Source organism: Anoplopoma fimbria, chromosome 17 (assembly GCF_027596085.1).
Source record: "Anoplopoma fimbria isolate UVic2021 breed Golden Eagle Sablefish chromosome 17, Afim_UVic_2022, whole genome shotgun sequence".
NCBI classification, from domain to species: domain Eukaryota; kingdom Metazoa; phylum Chordata; class Actinopteri; order Perciformes; family Anoplopomatidae; genus Anoplopoma; species Anoplopoma fimbria.
In genome coordinates this window covers 25026181-25048956 of record NC_072465.1, presented here as the reverse complement: position 1 = coordinate 25048956, position 22776 = coordinate 25026181, and the positions used below count along the sequence as shown (strand labels likewise).

The 22776-nt window shown below is 38.3% G+C and overlaps 1 protein-coding gene across 1 annotated transcript; it reads right to left on the bottom strand.

The window, feature by feature from the left end:
* Nucleotides 1–2776: 2776 nt before the first annotated feature.
* Nucleotides 2777–17318, bottom strand: LOC129105821 (protein SSUH2 homolog). The gene is made up of 12 exons (XM_054617026.1): nt 17227–17318; nt 14500–14574; nt 14338–14413; nt 14077–14206; nt 11938–11998; nt 11227–11348; nt 9818–9880; nt 9600–9679; nt 8719–8811; nt 7251–7356; nt 6707–6814; nt 2777–5520 (listed from the first exon to the last, which is right to left on the bottom strand). Exons 1-12 carry the CDS (start codon nt 17240–17242, stop codon nt 5380–5382), a joined length of 1071 nt encoding a protein of 356 aa, XP_054473001.1. The 5' UTR covers nt 17243–17318; the 3' UTR covers nt 2777–5379.
* Between the last annotated feature and the right edge of the window lie 5458 nt (nt 17319–22776).

The following is a 22776-nucleotide window of genomic DNA, read 5'->3' as shown; positions in this document are numbered from 1 at the left end:
AATAAATCACACAAAACTATTAATCAATTGGAGAAAATAAAATAACTGGATCACATATTTAAAATGTTTTTTTGGGGGTTTGGCAAACCTCTTTATGAGCTGATGATCTGAACCCACTTTGCTTCTTGAGCCTCACTTTGAGTTGGGATTCAAGCTCACACAAGCATGTGGATTGTATGGACATGTCCATACCAATATTTTTGGTAGAGATTTTTGTCCCCATTGCCAACAACCCTTTACCAGCTCAAAACTGAAAGCCATCAATGTGAACATTATCTATGGTGATGAGGCGATTGGAGACAGCAGAGACTGTGGTGAACCGCTCCCTTATCAAATATGTTTTATGTCAGCTTGGGTTTAACAGGACGGGATGATTTTTTTTTTATTGATATATTATGACATCCAAGAAAACACACAAATATGTGGTAAATGTTTTGGACATGAACATGAATCTTGCTGAAACACATTTGAGCTATTACATTCCAGAGGTTTATAAATTAAGTGAAACTGAGTTACTTTATCATTGAGGTGAATAGGTGCCACGTGCACATTTAAAGAGGTTAAAGACGCAAGAGAGGTGGGAAGAGTAAAGAAAAGTCTACAGGTGTGTTGAATCAGCAGATATAACATTCAAATGAACATAGTTGCTTAAACTGGATGATTCAAAGACGCATTTAAAAAAATAGTGTAGACCATAATCAAGCTAACGTCAGCTACCTACTTGAAAATTCTTTCTCACGCCAACTTTTTTGTATTTCCAGCCGACCTTTTTTGAAACAACAATCCTGTTAAAGTAAATATATGCATACTGATACATGATGACATGAATAATGTGCCAATGACAGGAGCAAACAGAATCTGTTGCCAAAAAAACAGAAGCTGAAGCCAAAGCGAACAGGCCCCAAGCAGAATTATAGTTTGTCATAATGATATTGCATTATAAGTCTTAATGAAAATTGTATTTTGTTTGAACATCAATCCTGTTTGATAGGTGATGTTGAATATTGGAAAAGCCTTTGAAGATGAGAAATAATGTATTTGGGAAGGTAAAGTAGCAGCAGTGTAAACTTCCCCAAATCTACTATCATTCTGATACAATATCACTAATTTAGTGTCATTCATTGTCAACTCTTAATATTAAGGCAAAAGCTTAAAAACTTAAATAAAAAGAATAGATTTCTCCAAGAATCATAATTTCCATAATCCATAATTTCTATTTAAAATCATAAATACAAAAAGATTATTGGAATGAATTACATGAAACGTTATTTATTAATAAATCTGTGATCATTGGATGTGGACTTCTTGTGCGGGATGGATGAAAAATATTTCTTTATCTGACAAATGTGAACACGTTAAAAGCCTCAGAGATCAGTTGAGACACATGTCTTTGTTTATCTGACAGGAGATGAGACCGACTCATCCGCTCGCCTCCAGCAGCCAGAGGGAGGAAATACAACGCAGGCAGAAAATTACCATCAATTTTGAGCTGGGAAGAAAGAAGAGGAGGACCGTAATGTAGTTTATCTCCGACAAACTGTTGCTGCAGTGCATTCTGGGATGGGCTTCAGACAGAAAGGGCATCTGACAGCTGATCTGATAGTGACTTCCGCAGAATGTCAGACTGCACAGAGACAGGAACAGAAGAGATAACAGAGACACACAGAGAGATGAGAATCAGCTCAACTTACAGTTATTCTCCACAAAACAAACCACCAGAGACAATAGAAAAGCATTATATGGTATAATAGTATAGCATTGTGAAAAGAAGCCATTCTGCAAAATGAGTTATTTTACTTTTGGTACTTTAAAGGTGCTACATTTTAAATTCACAGCATATCTACTGCCTCCACGGGGCTTTCAACATGGTTACAGCTGAGCCTAACAGCGTGGCTAACAGCGCAAACAACAGCAACAGTGCTAACAGAGCTAACAGTGTCAGCCTGAGGAGGAACCGGAGGATGGGCGCTACAGTAACCGCCTATGAGAGCAGTGCAGAGCAGGCCGTGAGCTAGCATAGGGGCATGCAAACATGTACTAACATGACCTAACATGACCTAACATGCGCACGCCTGTTGATCTGACTATGTAAAGAAAAGAATAGAGAAGCTCAGATGATAACACACACACACACACACACACACACACACACACACACACACACACACTCACACACACACACACACACACACACACACACACACACACACACACACACACACACACACACACACACACACAGGGAGAGTGACTTCATTCTCTGCTCAGGCAGAAATAACTCCACTATATCTTTACATGGATAAAGAAAAGGAAAAAGTTGCACCTTTAAGCATATTTCACTTATAATACTTCTGTATCTTTAATTAAGTAACTTTTACTTGTAATGAAGAACTTCTAGACTAGGGTATTTCTACTTTTACTTAAGTAAAAAAATTGGAGTACTTATAAATAGACAACAAAAAACAACAATTTTAAAACAACATTGAAAAAACCCCACCAGGGCATAATTACAACCCTGAACCACACGAAAATACATCTCTGTTACATATGTTGTATTCACAAAACCAACTAAATACAATGCATTTGCAAAGGAAATGATTTTAACAGTATTGAGAAATGAAACCTACTGTATAAGATACAACATTCAATTCAATTCAATTCAATTCAGTTTATTTTGTATAGCCCAGAATCACAAAGTACAAATTTGCCTCAGAGGGCTTTACAATCTGTACACATGTGACATCCTCTGTCCTTCCCTCATATATGGAGAGAAAGGTTCAACAGATGTGAAGGCGTATGAAGTCTCTTCTGGGGCTTCTTCACTTCCTCCTTCACACGCTGAAGGTATCTGCTTCCTCATCGAGTCTCACTCGAGTCAAAACAATCTCTTTTTCACAGCTTCCTGTAAAAGTTCAGCTCAGAGTGAACGCCATCTTAACCTTCAAACATTAACACTTCAGATATCTGCTTACATTCAGTATCTCTCCAGATCTTATTTTCGGTTGTTTTACATATTTATTAGCAGTGTGTGAGTTTCTACGGACATATATTTAAAATACATATAGAGCATATTTGTCAATAAATGTCTTTTAACAATATTACATGTACAAAAATGTACAAAACAATAACATAAAAACAGTCATGAATTAGATTAGGATTCCATTATTTAGACATCCATCCTGTAAAATAAAGGTTACATAGTATAAGGCTTGATTTTTTTCCCTTTAACCTCCAGACAGATTGTTTAAAAAAGCCCATTTTCTATTAATTTTTTTTCACAAATCAAATCAAACAGATTAAACCACTTAAGAATATACTCTTCTTACCATCACCAAGCTAACGCTAACAACATTAGCTAATGCTCCTTGGAATTTCAGAGAAAGGAAAATGAACGAGTTAAAAAATAACAAAAAGCTAGTGGAAGTTAAATAATAGAATAAAATTAATTAAATTTAAATGCATGGTAGTAAATGGAAAAAAGTTAAAGCTATTTGCTATCTTTTTACATCTGAATGGAGATTAAAGAAAAATACTTTGTATTACATTCTACACTCAATATTATTTGCTCATGTATTTAGTGTTATTTGTCTGATATATTTTTTACAGTTTTGGTTACAGTTAGTTGTAAACAGATGTGACAGAAGCAGTCGAGCTTTAAAGTTTATTTTCAGCTTCAACAGTAACATACGATTAATAATCTATTGTAAAAACAGAGTATTAATGAGTAACATCACCATCGGGTCCGTAAGGTTAGAAGCAGAGATGGTTATTAGTCACAGTATTGTTTTAAGGCAGAGGTTTTGAAAGTGAGAGGTGGGGAAGCTTAGTGAATGGAAGTGAAAATGTATTACATTAGATATCAAAATTATGATCAAAGAACAGCATCAATGTGTGATTTGGTTAAAGAGTTGGGGAACTTAACTGTTTTTTCCCACTTTCCCATATTCAGAAACTAATAAATGCCTTTTTTTATATATTGGTGCACTCTGAAGTTAACTCAAACAACACATTTTAGGCTATCTTGCCTTACTTCTTGAGTGTCTATGTGATAAATATACAATCACGGGTAAAACGTAAGCTTTGTCTGAGTGGAGGCCCACAGTCTCCGACTTTTAAAAACTCCGGTTTTAAGGCATTTACTTTTTGCAGATAAAAAGGGACTAATCCATAAAAGTTTCATCCCATTCCAGCATACATCACTTATAAAAAGCATATTTACATCATCGTTGTTTTCAAGAGCACTCAGCAAATTAAAACGTTTTACTGCTGAAAAGTGTTTTGGTATCGTTGACCACAGACAGACAGACAGTAATATAAACACCTACCAAAACACTCGAAACCACCCGTGTCATAGATCCCGCTACAGTGGCAATCTTGATGACCTCATTTTGCCATGATGACACACACAGACTCAAAAGGTGAAAACTGTACCAGTGTCTGTGACGCGGCTGGTAATAAACCCCCCGAAGATGAATAATAATATGATAATATACATATATATGGTCATTTACAAACAAACAGTAAAACGTACAGTACCAGTCAAAAGTTGGGACACACCTTCTCATTCAATGGTTTTTCTTTATTTTTATTTTTTTCTACATTGTAGATTAATATTGAAGACATCCAAACTATGAAGGAACACATATGGAATTATGTGGTAAACAAACAAATGCTCAACAAACCAGAATATGTTTTATATTTTAGATTCTTCAAAGTAGTTGAATGAGAAGGTGTGTCCAAACTTTTGACTGGTACTGTAAGCTTTACTGTTTGAAGTGGCCTTGTCCTGTTAGTCACAGATACACATGTACTGAAGGCAATGTGTTAAACACCAGATCGCTCTCTACAGGAGATTAGCTGTACTGCAGGAGGGCAGTTAAAAAAGGCAGAGGGTTGTTTATTTTGGTCATGAAGTGAAATGTTGATATAAGGCGATATAATGTAAACAGTAGTTAGAGTTAAACCTGAAAAGGACAGTTTTGGAAACACAAAGACAAACAGATAAATCGATTCCCTCCAGGATTGTTCACTTAATGTCGAGTACTTTTTAATCTTAAATTGGACTGGTAATAAAGCCAGTTCTAAGAAATGTATGTGCTACAAAACTACAGAACAATATTCTAAATTAATTCTTTATCACAAAAAGATGTGACAGGTTTATCTGCAAAAAGTTTGACCTGATAACTTGTGGGAACCTCTCTCCGTTAAATTGGACGTTTTTTGTAGATTTTTTAGGTCTTTGGTTAAAATGCATCCTGGAAGGAGGGTATAGTATTAAAAAAACAACGGAAAAGCAGTTGGGTCAGTTTGTGTGTGTGTGTGTGTGTGTGTGTGTGTGTGTGTGTGTGTGTGTGTGTGTGTGTGTGTGTGTGTGTGTGTCTACAGGATGACACAGCAGCAGGTTGCCGGGTAATTGTCTGCGTTGACTTTCTGCTCGTTGCCGTAGACAAAGTAGACGTGAGAGTCGCTCTTCCACTTGTAGTTCACTTTAGTGATGGGGATCAACTCGACTGTCTGCCTCTGAGAGAGAGAGAGAGAGAGAGAGAGAGAGTTAAAAAAATGTTAAAAAAGGAATAGTTTCAACATTTTGGGATACACACTTATTCTCTTCTTTCTATTTCAGGATGTTGTTAGCTTAGCTTAGCATAAAGACTGGAGTCGGGTGGTAATAGCTAGCCTGGCTATGTCCAGTGTTCAAAGACACACAAGCTAACCCGTCTAAAGCTCAGCCTCAACTGACACTTCAACTGCTCTCGCTTCTCATATTACAACTGCTATCAGTTATTATACTTTTTGATAAGCTGGTTTCATTTTTTTAATGCACCTGGTTTCCCTGACTACTGATTACAAACAGTATTTATTACATTAAAGAGAAGGGAGCTTGTGACCAAGAGGTCGCCGGTTCAAAACCCAGACCAGCAGGATGAGAAAAGTGAAAAGAAAAGGACTTCCTGATTATAATCTTGTTATCTCACTTATAACATGGTTACCTGACAGAGAAAAAAAAAAAGATTCATCATTATTTATATTTTAATTGCGATTTGCAACCCAAATCTTAAGTTTGTCACATTACAATTACTCTGTTTCCTTGGAACAATCTCTTATGCAATGGAAACTTTGTTCACTGCTCCAGTAAATAGGACGGACCTTTAATACGACTTGTCAATGGGATAATTTTGTAGTCCGCTCAGCTACAAGCCAGAAAGCTAGCATTATGCTCGCGATATTAAAAGTCAATAAGAAATAGCGAATAGTGAAAGGGAGGTGAGACAATTGCTTATACGTGTTATATTGATATATACTCGAAGTATCGCATCATCAACACAAAGATTGTGTTGATGATGTGTTCATATGTAAATTTGTAAAATGTAGATTTGGTAAAAAACTTGAATAAATCCAGTTGTTTTTAAGGAGATGTTTTTACATCATTATAAAATAGATATTAGAGGGAATTAAGACCTTTTTAACTTCCTTATACTATCTCTAAGCAGCTTCAAATACTTCATTAAAACTGCCAATGCCAAGATTTATTTTTTCCTAATCATTCGAATTGTGTGTTTTTATACAAATAACTACTATAAATGCGACAAAAATCGCTTTCATTTACAAAAACGACCAAAAGCAGAAAAAGAAAAGGCCCTAATGGTACCTATGTTGTATCTTTGGTGTATCTTTGAGTTTCTCTTGCAGCTCTATGATGACTCACCTGCTGCAGGATCCTGGCATTCTGGGCGTACTTGGCCTGGTGATCTTTGATCATTCGCTCAGAGGCCTCGGAGATGGCCGGGTTTGGGAACCCAAACAGTGGGTAGATCTGAGAGGAGACAGAAACCCAGAGACTAAAACAAAGTACTGACAGTAAAACAGAAGTTTATCATTAGCAACATCCTCCAATTACCCCACCACCCTAGTTGTAGTTAAGGAACATCATGAATGGAGGGAAGTCAGCATATTATAATGGAGTTGCCCCGCCTGAAATATTTAGTTATTTTTGTATATATTAAGTAAGATTAATTAGTCTTTTAATATTAAGGGGAAACAGGCAGTGGAGCAAAACCACACAGCATTTACCCCGTACTTGAGCTGCTGCAATCTAAATCACATATGCAATAAAGCAATTATTTAACCTGCCATCAGGTAGTTATATTGCTAACAGGATGATAACAGGTGTTTACAACCACCGCTATCTCAGTATATTTAAGTGCAGTATTCCAATAAGTGTGTGTGTGTGTGTGTGTGTGTGTATGTACCAGGTACTGGGAGTTCTTGAACAGCTCCTTCCCACTCACTGAACGGAGATCATCGACCTGTAGACCAGAGTTCTGCTGCACCACGTGGTCCTCCACGTTGTTAGTCCTTAACACACAGATACACAAATATATACACATATTAACACAGACACACACACACAGTTATTTAAATAAGAAACTTGTACAGACGTATTTGTATCAATTTAACTTCACATCATGCAGTTTATCTTTATGCCACCAGAGGGCACCAATGTGATCCATGACAACACTACTGTCCACCAAGTCCATCTAATATGAAGCCACATTAAAGCTACTGTTTGTAGAATTAAAACATAATTTAATCAAATTAAAATCGTCGTATTTTTTATTAAATTTTAAAAAACGTTTTTCGTTATTGTTTGTAGAAAAACTGTAGAAAATGGTTCAGTGTGTGCTGCTTTCAGCCGATCAGTTTCAGAGTAAGTGTGATCAGTTGTTTGAACATCCTCAAGGATCATCTTCATACTTCTGGACCTTCTTCAAGACCCATGCGAGCCTTCTCAAGGACCACTTGTACATCTTCGAGGAGCACTGGAACCTCAGGTGACCTCTGGAAGCTAAGGCCCCATGAATCCTCTCCAAGGACCAATGTAATATCCTCCAGGACGGCTGAAACATCCTCAAGGACTAAGGGAACCTACTCAAGGACCACCGGAAGGCACTTAACAATCCCAGGAACCTCCTCAAGGACCACTGGAATATCTTCAAGGACCTCTGGAGTCCTAACGACTCCTTGAAGCTCCTGAAGGCCCCATGGGCCCTGCTCAAGGACCACTGTAACATCTTTCAAAACCACCGTTTAATCTACAAGGAACCAGAGAACCTTCTCAAGGACCTCTGGAACCTCCTCAAGGACCATCTGAACCTCCCTAAAGGGCCCAAGGGAATACCTTAAGGACTACCGGGGAAATCTTTCAGGAACACTGAAATATCTGACTCTTAAACAAGGACTCAGGGAACCTCCTCACATACCATGGTAACATCTTCAAGGACTACTGTAACATCTTCAAGGTCTCTGCAAATCTCCTCAAGGACCTTTGGAACCCATCAAAGACCCCTGAAAACTTTTGGACGCCCTCTAAAACTTAATTGAAGACCATTTGGAACCTCCCCATTGACTCCTGGAGACCCTTCCAAGGACCCAGTGGAACATTGTTTATGACCACTGCAACACCATCAAGGTCTCACTGTATCTTCTCAAGGACCCCTAGAAACTCTTCAAGACCCTCTACAACTCCTTCAAGGATCATTTGAACCTCCTGAAAACCCCATGGAACATCTTCAAGGACCTCTGGAACCCTGAATGACGCCTAGAACCTCTTAAAAAGGCCCCAAAGAACCTCCTCAAGGTCTGTTTAAATCTCCTCCAGGACTCCTGGAACCTGCTGGTGGACCCCTGGAACAGCTGTAGTATCAGCAGCAGACTCACCACTCCACCTTGAGGTTGATGTACGACAGCAGTTGTTTTTTTCCTTTACAGGTCTCACAGTCGATCGTTCCATGCGAGTCACAGTTGGAACACCTACACACACACACAAACACACACACACACACAATCAGACATGACACACATGTTTCACATTCTTCTGTGATCTGATCCAGTGGGGGTTCTGACTGTACAGTGTGATTTAAAGGGCCATACCGCTGTTTTTAACGTTAGCTAGCTCCTTATCTTCATATGCTGCTGAACATTTTTAAACTATCAATCACTTTTTTTGATTGATTTCCTTCCTCCCAGAGTCATCTATTCTCATTGATTCAACCATTTCTTCAATTGAAAATCAAAATCATCTAATGGGAGCTTTTATGTTTCTGTTATAGTTGTATTGCATTTTTTCTGTCTTTTAACTTATTTAAAAAGCGACAGAATACCAAAACTGATCCCTCCACATGCAGCATGAAATCACATTGCAGCTGCAATTATTATTGATTGTTACACGGATGTATGGAATACTTGATTGGTGAATTATAGCATTATAGAGTCTATTATTTCCTTATAGCTCACGCTTCTATAAATAAAAGACTGTTGCTATTGATTGGTTGCTATTGGTCTATGTAATACTTGACATCTTAATTAAAACGCAACGTTTGTACAGCTGCACTGTAAACCGATACATCAGCTGTTCCTCTGTTGTATTTCTCACAAACTAGTTGCACGAGTGTTTAAAACACAGCTGCTGCAGGATTATAACGTTAAACCTCTAGGTCGGTGGTTCACAACCTTTTTTAAGCACAAGCCTAAAAAAAGGTTGTGAGTCACGGACCTGGACCGTGACTCACACGTGACACCCCCCCCCCCCCCCCCCATACCTTTCTTTTCCTGTAGCATCACAGCGAGAGCAGCGCTCATCATTCTTGCTCCCAGCGCCACTACACTCCCAGCACTGCTTCTACAGAGACACACACATGAATAATATTAACATTTACATTGTAAATCCACATTAAACTAAAATTATTTTATATGTAATCTACAACTATTATGCAGTTTATTATGACTAATTAATGATTAATTGACGGGTACTTCTTACATGTCCATCTCCATGGCAATCTTCACAGGGCTTCGTCCCACTACTATGGCAGTCTGTGCAGTCCTAAACACACAAAAACACACACAGTTAAAAATAACTTTACAGTCTGTTGGAGTCACACTGAAGGGGCAAACGCACTCAAAGTGATAATTGACGAGCCTCATGTGACACATGCTTCAGTTGCTGCTCCGATGGTGCAATGCAGGCCTCGGATTTAAAAAGCCAACTCAACAGAACCAGCAGTGTTTTAGGAAAAAGGTTTTTTATGGCCTTTATTACAGATACTAATATTATTTTCAACATATTTCTAATTGAGTAACGCTATTTGACTGTAATGTAATGTAATGTAATGTAGGCAGGGACAAGTGTGTATTAATAACAGTTACCCACGGTTTATTTTCGATACATTTCTATTTGAGTAGCCTATAACGTTACATAAGGCCGGAGGACAACTGTTGGGTGTGTGCTGCTTTTGTCAGTTAGTTGAACAACAGTAAAGCCACCGAGGACCAGGCATCTCATTTCCTCTTTTATTTTTCCTTCCCGGTCGGTGAAAGTCACAAAAAGCACAGCTAATGATAACTTTATTTTAAACCTAATTAATTGCTGTTGTTGGGTTTTTGTAGTATGAGTTAAAGCCGGGGCCATTTCAATTTTTTGCCGTCATTTGGCAAAAACTCTAAAATAACTTTTCAGCATTTTATACCTCAAAAAGTGAGAGTTAGATAACTAAACTTCTGCACCTCCTCTTGGCTTTAATTTCAGATTCTAGAGAATCTAAAGTCTAATTTTGGTCAATAACAGATCATTGTCACAGTGTTAGCTCACAGCAAAACATAAGTAAGACTCTGAGGTGAGGTAAACATGAATCATCTCAGAGTAGATGGCTAAAGTTACATGTAAAAAAAAACCCATCATCTTACTATGTTGTTGGGTGCCAGAATCAATATTGTACATTCAAGATGATAATCTGTGATTCCAGGCTCTTGTGAGGCTCTTCAAGGTCCCATGTCACCCACTCAGGGACCAATGAAACATCTTCCAGGAACCCCCCAGGATCCTTTTCAAGAACCCCATATAAGTTCCTCAAGCCAGGCACACCTTTAGGAACTTTTGTACCCTATATAAGGATTCCCTGGAAACTCTTCAAGCACAATTTTAATCATCTTAAGGACCCCTGGAAGCTCTTAAAAGGCCAGTGAACCTCTTTAAAGTGAACCCTTGAATCTTTGGAACCTTCTCAAGGACCTTTCCAACCTCCCTTACTCCCATACTCTAAGCTGAGAGAATCCTGCTCTCTGATTGGCTGTCAGCTGTAGGTTTAGTTTGTTAATTAGAAGGTAGAATCAACCGCGGGTAACCGTATCAACAAGGCGGTCATTGACTGACAACTTCTGTTAACCAATCACCTTGATGGAGGAGGTGTAGGGCACGCGGATCTCCTCCTTGTGATCGGTGAAGAGGCCGGGAGACGTGGTCTGGACCTCCCAGGGCCGGGGCGCGGTCGCGGTGTAGAAGTCAGCCTGCTCACCTGTCAGTCACACAAGAGAGACGTCACACTCACCTGTCAATCAGAAAACACCTGACACCTGCTTCCTTAGTGATCAGGGTTATCTCAGGTCGGGCTCAGACACTTCCGATTTATTACAGAGAACAAAGGAGGTTCAAAGTTTACAAGAGGTACGTGTTTAGCAAAAGACACCATCCAGCTGCATTGTGGGAAATGTAGGAGCCAATGCTTTGGAGATGTTGATCCATATTAAGGGCTTAAAGTGACAGAAAATCCTATCAATATTGAAATGAAATACTGAATCACTGGAGGACTGAGAGCTGTTTCCCATGTTGGTGTGTTTAAGGACACTCCGACATCTGTAGTGTGAGATCAGGTTACTGACAGGAACCTTTTAATTACAACAAACAGCCAAATTCACATAAACAAAGGGCTGTTTACACATTCAGACTTGGTTTAAGGGTTAAAAAATACCATGAAATTGGCAGGTTAACTTTCTGAAAAACAGTTTTAAGAGTACCAATTAAGTCACCACAAACTGTTCATCGACCGCACCTTTCCTCGCCTGTATTAGGGTCAGGTTGCACAAACGTCTGTGTGTTTTGTTTACCTTCATAAGGTTTGGTGGCCCACTCAGTTTGCCTGGACTCAGTGAACGTCTCCAGTCGATACTACAGAGCAGAAGACACATTTCAAAAAGAGACACTACATGTGCAGTGTAGACTTTTCAGCTGAATATAAAAGAGTAACAGCAATAACATAACATTAGAATAAGAAAATGATTACTGATTAATGATAATCTACAGTGATAGAAACACTAAGTAGTAATTATCACAGTGATTGTTGTATTAAAATCGAAGGATTTAGGGAACTGAATTAGAAGAGGACTGATGCTCCAATCCGATCCGGTAAATATACTTATAAGGATATCAGTATCTCCAAATAAATGTCCATAAATGCACTTAGAACACAAAAGGAAAAAAAGACGGTCTTCATAACTTCATAACTTGCCTGAGAATCATTACATTTTTTAGTTTTCTTCAGTATCAAAGTAACCCGGTGATAATTGTCAGTGCATCCATGAGAAAGTTGCAAAAAGCTAATTCAGCTAAAGTTGTAGCCTTTTATAAACTAACTGACTCAATGCTGAAGCATTTTGAGGAATGTAAATCCAGAATTAAGCGCATGATTATCCCTCAAATACAAGTAAGGGTGCAGCTTAAGTCCAATCAGTGTTTACACGTGATGCGTTCAGGGACAGTACTGAGAGCTCAGAGCACAATCAATGATGTTAACTACTTAAAACATAAGAAATGCATCAAGATGTTTCATCATCAGTCTGATATATATTAGCAGCATTAGGGCTTGTTAACATTTTAATGTCACATGAGCGTCTCTGAGGTCACATGGCTGTCATGCGGGAGTCATAAGAGTCACATAATTAAACTGTTAGACTCTGATCAGAGGCTTCTTTAAACTGTCTGTGTGTGGAAACATGCAGTCTTGTATATGTAACCACCACTGCTACTACTATTATTATTATTATTAGCCACATTTCTACTACTATTACTGCTTTTATTATCATTATTATTATATTACGTTATATTCACTGCTGCTGTTATTATTTGTAGTCATCATTTTTCTATTATTATTCTGCAAATATTGGTGCCAATACTGCTATAACTACTCTTGTATGTGTTGGTTATATCATATGAATCGACTATGTTGTAATTCTATTATCTTGTTTATTCTGTACATATGACTTATATTGCACTTCTGGTTTTCCCGCTGTTTAACGTTTTTTTGGTTTGTTTTTCGTCCAAAGGCAGATTTAGTTGTAATCTGTACAGATTGTAAAACCCTCTGAGGCAATATAACGTTCAGAATGTGAACAGATGATCCGGACCACAATGTGATCAGATCCCAGAAGGATTAAATGGTTCCATCCCTACAGAACATGACTGGAGCATCTCTAAAGTGGCAATCCCTAAGATTTCAGCCGTGGTTGATTGAGAATGACTATTTGAGTGAAAACAAAGGTATTGTGCTCAGAGTTTAGCAGTACGGAGTCTTCGACTGCGTCCGAAATCCAATACTAACACGCACAGTTCCATTTTCTGTGTGTAAACAGTGAAGAAAAACTGCATTTTTTTCAGGGAATGTCAAGAAAGGGCTTGTCGGTTCTTTTCTGTGTATTATTCCCTCTCTGATTACAAGCACTGCACAATGCTATGGACAGAGTTTATTTTACTGTCTAAAGGAAGAACTAGATTAAATGAACTGATCCATCAACAAAACTGAAAACCTAAACAAATTAATAACAAATCCGTTTAAAAATAATTTCTCTTTACTAAATGTTTTTAAGCGAAGTTATTTAATTTAGTTCAATTAAATAAAGTGACGTTTCTTTATTATTTAAAATAGATTATTTGTTATCACAGTCGTTCCGTTCTGCAAAAACTTAATTGCTTTTTAAAAAAAGGGGCGAAACCCCAGTTTAGAGTAGACCATGGTTTAAACACAGACACCCAGTTTGTAGTACTGCAAATATATACTGTAAATATTTTAATACTTTCATTCGTGGGCCATAGGCTCAGTCAGTATTGTGTCACCGCCATTGATAGATAGTGACGCAACAGACATTTATTTAAGTAAAACATCTTCGGGATTGTGACTTTAAGTAACTAACAGGGCAGTAACAGCACCCGTTAACGGCATCATCATAAGGAGTGTGTGAACATCACGTCACCCTGTAGGTGTTGAACGGCTCCATGTTGGTGATGACTCCGTCATTCACGGGGCTTTCACTGTAGCAGCAGTGAGACGACACAAAGCTCTTGAAGGCCTCACGAGCCGAATCCTCCGACAGAGTGGGGATGCTACGAAACAGACACAAACACATCATGAGTTTAATTAGAATATTCTCTGACGCAGCCTTTTCTAATCTGGTCACAGTCCAGCATGAGCATCATTTTGATTGGCTGGTGAGACAGACGATGTCAGGTCTTACGTCCATTCATTAGGATTAGGGCCGGGTTGGGGCGGGGCCACAGGCTCCAACGGCATTGGAGGAGGCAGGTAACCACCTGCAGCAACAACCACAACAAACATTAATTAGTTGCAACATCATGAATGCAATGTGATAAGTGTTTGGGGTTAGGGTTCCTCTTACCTCCACCTGCTGCGATGCCTTCATAGCCGGGCACGTTGCCAAACGTGTTGGCTCCGTTGGCGTTGGGAGGATACACTGTTTGAATAAGAAATGGGTTACAGTTCATATCAGTGAAATCACCAGTGTAGGAGGAGCATCGGTGTGACACGCCTTAAAAGGAACAGTAAACAATTTGAGAAATACACGTATTCGCTTTCTTGCCAAGAGACGATTGCTACTATTGTCGTATCTGTACGTTAATAATGAACCTGGAGCCAGTTAGCTTAGCTTAGCACAAAGACTGCGAACAGGGGGAAACAGCTAGCCTAAGGAGAGGAGGGTTTAGGAGAGGAGAGGAGAGGATGGGGAAGGATAGGAGGCTGTAAAGAAGGGGAGAAAGGGGTAGGAAAGGAAAGAAGGAGCTAGAGAAGAAGATTGTGAAAGAAAAGGAGGCAGACAAGGAGTGGAAAGAAAAGATTTAGGAAAGGAAACAAGGAGGAAAAGGAGCTAACGTGAAGGCTGATACTCAGTTATCATTTTACTTTCATCTGGACCTATTTCATTTTATTTAAGTCTTAACATACTTTCAAACCTATTGTTTTTAGGTGGAGTTTTGTTTTGTTTGAATTGTCCTGTTCGTTTGTTCTATTATTGTCATTTTAAAGGAGGGTGCATAGAACTACTCTTTTATTGTACATTAATCTTTTTCTCGTTGTATTTCCTCCTATTTTATGGTATAAGTATGGCTGAAAATGTTAAATACAGCACATTTCTGCTATGCCTGTATTTCACCATTTTAAAAAAGGGAGAGGTGGGAAGAGGGGAGGAAGTAGAGAAGAAAAGAAAGGGAGGAGGTAAAGAGCTAGATGAGGCAGGAAAGGCATGGAGGAAGTAGGAATGCAAAAGAGGGAGTAGAGAAAGAGATGAGGAAGTGAACGGAGTGGTGGATGTAAGAAAAGGAGGAACTACAGAAGGTGAGGAGGAGAGGAAGTAAGGAAAAAGGGGGAAATACAGAAGGAGGTGGAGAAAATCACTATATTTATACTTTTTTACAGTATATTCACATTTCAGTTTGTCTCCCATGTTTCACTTCAATTACTTAAATTCTTGAATGGCTTCATTTCATTTTGCCGAAAGGTGTTCTTGTCGGTTCTTGTCTGAGTGCATTTCCCCCGTATCTGATTACAAGCATTGCATAACGGCGACACACCACCTGAAGCTCAACCTGGACAAAAACCAAGCTACTGCCCCGCTGAGACCGGTCCATCACCATTGATGATGCCGTGGTGACGCCAACTTGGACTGCGAGGAATCTGGGTGTGACCCTGGATGTCATTCTCAGCAAACATTGCATCAGTCACACGCTCCTGCACATTCCTCCTCTACAACATCAGCACCTGCGCCGTCTCACTGAGGAGACGGCGCAGGTGCTCATCCAGGCTCTGGTCATCTCCCGCCTGGACTACTGCAACTCACTACTTGCCGGAGCCCCGGCGTCGGCCATCAGACCTCTGGAGCTCGTCCAGAAAGCTGCAGCTCGTCTGGTGTTCAATCGCCCCGAGTTCTCCCACACAACTTCCCTTCTCCGTTCTCTACACTGGCTCCCTGTAAGAGCTCGCATCCAGTTACAGACTCTGGTGCTAGCCTACAGGGCAGTGAAAGGAACAGCTCCTTCCTATCTCCAGGCCATGGTCAAGCCCTACACCCCCACCTGACCACTTCACTCTGCTGCCTCGGGGCGACAGGTTGCCCCGGTCACAGCTTTTTTCTGTCCTGGCCCCTCAGGACAGCAGAGTCACTGCCCATTTTTAAACTCACCTCTTCAAGAAGTACTACCCTGAGCCTTCCTCATAGCACTTATTGCATTAGTATTAGTTTGTTGCACTTATTGTATTCGTATTAGTTTGTAGCACTTATTGTATTCGTATTAGTTTGTAGCACTTATTGTATTCGTATTAGTTTGTAGCACTTATTGTTTTCTGTAATTTGCTTCTGCACTATACTTTTGCTCTGGTTTATGCTTTAAGATGCTTGTTTAAGAAAGGAGATGCACTTATGACTTCTGGTGACTAGTAGTTCTCTTGAATACCTATGTTGAATACACTTCCTGTAAGTCGCTTTGGATAAAAGCGTCTGCTAAATGACTGTAATGTAATATAATAATGCCCACTTACTCACAATGGAGAGAGATTATTTAACTGTTTAAAAGGAAGAACTTAATTAAATCAATTGATCAATCAATAAACCCAAACAAATGAATCACAAATAACTCTTTCTGACAGTTTGAATGAAGGAATTTCTCTGACCTGAATTATGCTTTTAAGGTGTTAATGTAAGGCAATGAATAAAGTAACGGGTCTTTATTATTTAAAATATATTCTCTATTGTTACAGTTGGTTTAAAAGCTGCTTCCGTTCTGCAAAAGAAAAGAAGAAAAGGGGCGAAACCCCAGTTCACAGTAGAACAAGGTTTACACGTCTGCAGGTCTAAATACAAACTGGATGCACAATTAACTCGGAGAAAATGAAATCTTTTTGACACTGTGTAGAAATCCTGATGTTTGTGAATTAGTTTTTTTTAAATATATAATAAAATAATGGTTTGCAGGACTGTGGTGAGTGTGCATGTCTAGTTCTCCCTCTGAGTCCTGCAGCAGCTGCTTGGTGTTGTGTTTCATTATGTTTCATTATGTTTCATTATGTTTCATTGTGTTTTTATGTTTCATTGTGCTGTGTGTGTGAATCATACCTGCGCTGTTCATCATGATGCTGCTTGATCAGAGATGTATCAGGTAATCAATCTCTTCCTCTGCCTGACACCGCCTTTAAAATGATCCAGTCCCAAAGTGTCAAGGCTGCGACATTAAGACACCTTCCGGGGATTCCTTCTGAAAATAAAGGTCTGACTCTAGCTTTTTTCTTACCCCAACTTTTTTTTTACTACTGAAGTTACACAGACACAGTTTAACCATCCAAAAGGTATTTTTGTACTTAATATGATCGTTATATATTATAGAAATAAGAACTGGCCTACATCCCAATGTTTATATTTAAAGTAAGCAGGATATTAGTCACCGTTCCACATTATAAGCAACAAAAATAATTATTATATTCCTTTATTGATCCCCATGGGGGAAATTCAAGTGTTGCAGCAGCTCAACTACACAGACACAGACAATAAATACACATACTATACAACTACACAGACAATAAATACACATACTATACAACTACACAGACAATAAATACACATACTATACAACTACACAGACAATAAATACACATACTATACAACTACACAGACAATAAATACACATACTATACAACTACACAGACAATAAATACACATACTATACAACTACACAGACAATAAATACACATACTATACAACTACACAGACAATAAATACACATACTATACAACTACACAGACAATAAATACACATACTATACAACTACACAGACAATAAATACACATACTATACAACTACACAGACAATAAATACACATACTATACAACTACACAGACAATAAATACACATACTATACAACTACACAGACAATAAATACACATACTATACAACTACACAGACACAGACAATGTACAGAAAGGTGCATCAGTATTACCACTGATGCTGTTACAAGTTACATGCATATATCTATCATAACAATAGTTATAATTGTATGTTTATAGCACCCTTTAAAACAAAGTTACACAGAACTTTGACAGACAGCAAAAGCAAAGAAAGTCCAACCAAACACTGTATTTAAAAAGGGCCCTGCACAAATAAGACACATTTAACAATACATTTAAACACTGATAAAGCAGTTCAATAGATGCAACAATAAAAAAAACAATCAATGCAATTAGATACAAATGAAAAATACACAATAAGAAAACATAAATGAAATAAAGAAATAGAAATTTTGTAAAATTGCCAAAATGTAACATGTTAAGTGTAATAACTGCTAAATTCAAGTTCACAGTGATACAGTTTTTATTTCCCTGGCTTAAAATGTTTAATGTTAAAGATTTAGAGAAGAAGAAGCCAATTGCACACAGATAATTTAAATCTGCACAATACAATTTGTTAAATTATACAAATTTACACCTCTATCAAATGTCCTGTTTGCACTCAAAATTATAATATGTATGTTCTCAGGCTCTACTGTCGTTGATAAACACTGCACACTGGGACACCTTCTGTAAATAAAGGTTACTGAGACAATATTTGCAAAGGACTGCAGGCTTTTATTTTGAAGTATAAGGACGTCCCTCCTCCTCTTTGAGATTTCCACTGCGGTAACTGGATGACACTGCAGGAATGTCAACCACGCCTCATCTGGATGTGAGTACAGAGCAGAGTTGATAACATGAACAAAAACATGACACAAAAGAACTCCTACAAACTGAATTCACTGGATATTTGCATAAAGGAATTCTCTGGATATTTGTAATAATTATTTATTGAACAGAAATGATTAAAAAGGAGATGTGATGGGGTGTTTTAGCAGCATCAACTCTGAACTCATGTCCTCATAAAGGGTTTTAAACTGACCCAACTCTGACAGAGAACATGAGTGTTATTTAAAAATGTCGCTCAAGGGTCTCAAACAGGTCCTGAGCTGCTCTCTGTCAGTCTCAGACGTGTTGAGGCGGTGTGTGTGTCCTCCAGGTAATATTTATCTGGTCAACAGGATGCAGCTTCTCTTTGGTTCCTGACATCTAGGTCAATCTTTATTGTTTTTAGCAAACAAAAAAAAAACACAATACAAAAAACAACTGCTCTCCTCCTGGACATCTACCAGGCTCAACATAAAATGTGTGGTGGTTATATTTCTTACATCAATCTAGGAATGAATGAATGCCCTCAGGTACCTGTCAGGCTGTCAATTGTTCATGGCTCCTGCCTTGAGAGTGATGCATTCTTTGAAGCATGGGACAGATTGAGATTATAATCTCAGGTTTGGGTGAGGCCCCCACCTACACATGCAACAAATTAAATGACTGTACAATTCCAGTTTATTACTGGCAAAATGTTGCATCATTTTTCGCAGTAAGCGATTGCATTTGAAAATGAGAAATGACCACTACGAAACTAATTTCCTCCGTCCTTTGATTTGAAAATGATGAATTGATTGAATGAACTGTCAAGTGTTCATTTAACTCATCAATTTTGGTTTTTATAGTGAGGCAGTTAGAATATAAGCAGACTTCCCAGCATATATTGCTTATTTTTTGTTTAAAGAAAAACATACATTATGGTAAAAGGGTCTCCTTTGATTTTTTTTTTTTTTTGTCCTGCAATTATAAAACTAACAATTTTGTTTAGTTTTAAGTTTATTTAAATTCACATGTTATAATTTTTTTATATTCATAACATTGCTATTTGGATTTTCTGAATTCTCCTTTTAATGTTTTATCATTGTTTGTATTTTTTATAATAATTAAAAAGCAGCCAGCCTCCAGCCAGCAGGGAGAGCCAGAGTCTCTCACACACTCAAACACACACAACACACACACACACACACACACACACACACACACACACACACACACACACACACACACACACACACACACACACACACACACACACACACACACACACACATGCTGCTGCTGGCAGAGAGGCCTCAGTTTACATTCCTGCTCCTCTTGGCAGCGTCGGGGTGTGTAAGTGTGTGAGTGAAGAGGCCGAGTCACAGCCCTGAGGGTTTTACACTGAACCAGAGACAGACGGAGAGGAAACTGTGCAGTTTAAATAAACACCGAGGGGTGTTTGATTATCTGCGTTCTCTGCTCTCTTGCTGTAAATCAAATGCACCTCAAAGGGGCTGAAATGTTTGAAATGTCCTTTAGAATAATGTTCAGGTCAAAGACGTTCAGATATGCAACAGAATGTTTCTCTCAGTCAGTCTGAAGCTCAACAATCAGCTGCTTACAATAGTTTCTAATTTCACCAAAGGGAGGAGAAAATCAGTTCATGTGGTTTTTTTTTATGTTCCATAGGGAAAACATACTTTGCTTCATCCAAAGGTCAATTTCACACCTGTCGTTTGGCTCATTTGGTCCAATTTAAGAGAAAAGAAAATACAAAGGATCTCATGCAAGAACTCGTTTGAACAGTTTCGTTTTTAAGTTGCTTGAACGAGTGATTCATGGAAACTTCATGCGCATTTATAAAGGATTGTACATTTCATTACTTTGAAGCAATTTCATGTTAGTAATTCTGATAAAACATCCTTTGTTACAATGCCTGTCAGTGCAACATCACCTACTACAGCATATTTTTCTTTTGGCAATCGTTCACGTCATTAATCTCCTTTCTATGGCAAGATGTTTTTTCTTTTTTGAATCAATTTTTCTTTCTTATTCCCCTTTAACACTTGAATACCCTAACATAACAGAGCGTTGTTACTTAAACCTGTGGTTTTTCGTGCTTTGACAAGTCAAAACGTCTTCCGTGGAAAAGGCCCATCCACCTCCTCCTGTAAATGAATACCATCTGAATGGGCCTTTTATCCCATTAGCTAAAACTCTAAGATAGTTAATACATGGCTAACCTTTGACTCACACCAGATTTATAGACATTTATCCTAAATTTGAGACTTTTATCGTGTTTGGATTTGAAGCAGTTCATCAACAAGTGACATGAGACATATAAAAAACTGTTTATCTTTATAGCCTACTGTATTATTGTTAATATTTTAATTAATTTGTATGTGCAGCCAGTTTATTCACCCGGTTGTCGACCCTTGAGCAGCTTTTAACAGACCAGTCAAACACAAATTATGTAAACAATGTCATTTTCTTTAGCTGTCCATGCTAAGTCCTTGTTAGCTGTGAGCTAATGACCCGCATCAGTCAAAAGCTGCTGACTGGAAATGCTTTTCCACAAAATCTGCCTAACAGGCAAATGCTGGCGCTTTATCCCACCAATTGTAAATAAAACAAAAGAAGAAAAGCGAGACGCAGATCCAATCAGAAATCAAATAAAAACGTTTACACCGCAGAGAGGAAACACTGAGGAGGATTTTCTGAGGTTTCTATTCTTAACAGATTCAGGAGGGAGTTGAACTCACAGCTCTGAGCCTCTGGTCCTCCTCCACTGAGAGGATGTTTACGCATCACTCCATGTGTGTGTGTGTGTGTGTGTGTGTGTGTGTGTGTGTGTTTGTGTGTGTGTCATCCGGGTCGAGCCGAGTCATGCATTTTTTCCATTACCCTCATCAAATCAATGTTAAACACTCCTCCTCCATCTAATGTCCCTGTACAACCACGCTGTGTGTGTGTGTGTGTGGGTGTGTGTGTGTGTCACCGGAATGCAAGATCAATAAACAGATAGGATATTTGATCAGAAAAACTGGGACAACCAGTCTGCCTGATGTGGTTTCCAGATAAACTGCTGCTGATTTTAAACCAGTTTGTTGTAATTTCACAGCAGCTCAGATTCTGTTCACTTCTGATAAAAATAAATGACTTCGGTCTCCTGATGTTTCCTCTAACGGCACTAACTGGTTGACATTTGTGGCTTTGAGTGAAGTATCATGAAATTTAAAACAGCGATTCAAGTCATGATTGAGTTTTAGAAAAATCAAATTTGTCCAATACTTTGATTTAAGACTAAATAATACATGCAAAACGTTCCCATGAGCTACAGTTTAGTGTTAACTTTCAGTAAATATTAGCATGCTAACACGCTAAGATTAAGGTGGTGAACGTGGTGAATATCATACCTGCTAAACATCATCATGTTAGCATTGTTATTGTGAGCATGTTAGCATTTATCTCAAATACAAGTACAGCCTGAAGACTGAAGACTTTTAGCCTGGCTTAAATGTAACTTTCAGAAATAAACATTCTTATATTTGAGCTGATAGAGTCGCTTTCAATGGGATATTTCCATTGGATTATGGATTTTTGCATAAAAATAAACTCTGTGGCAAACACAAGCTCATGATACTTTCACGTTTTGGAGATAATCTTCACAAATGAACACCACTTTTACGATGTTTTTAAGCGTGAATGCAATCATCAGAAGTGAAAAGTTAACCATACGCTAAAAACTACACCACGGTCACATGACTTCACTTCACATCACCAACACAAAGCTAAAAGTGGACGAATATTATGCATTATGTCTCATTTAGCCTCTTGTTAGCATGAGACACATAAAAGCTTCAAAGTTCATGAGTGGGGTATTTACTAATTTACTGTTATATACAGTACCAGTCAAATGTTTGGACACACCTTCTCATTCAATGGTTTTTCTTTCTTTCTTTCTTTCTTTCTTTCT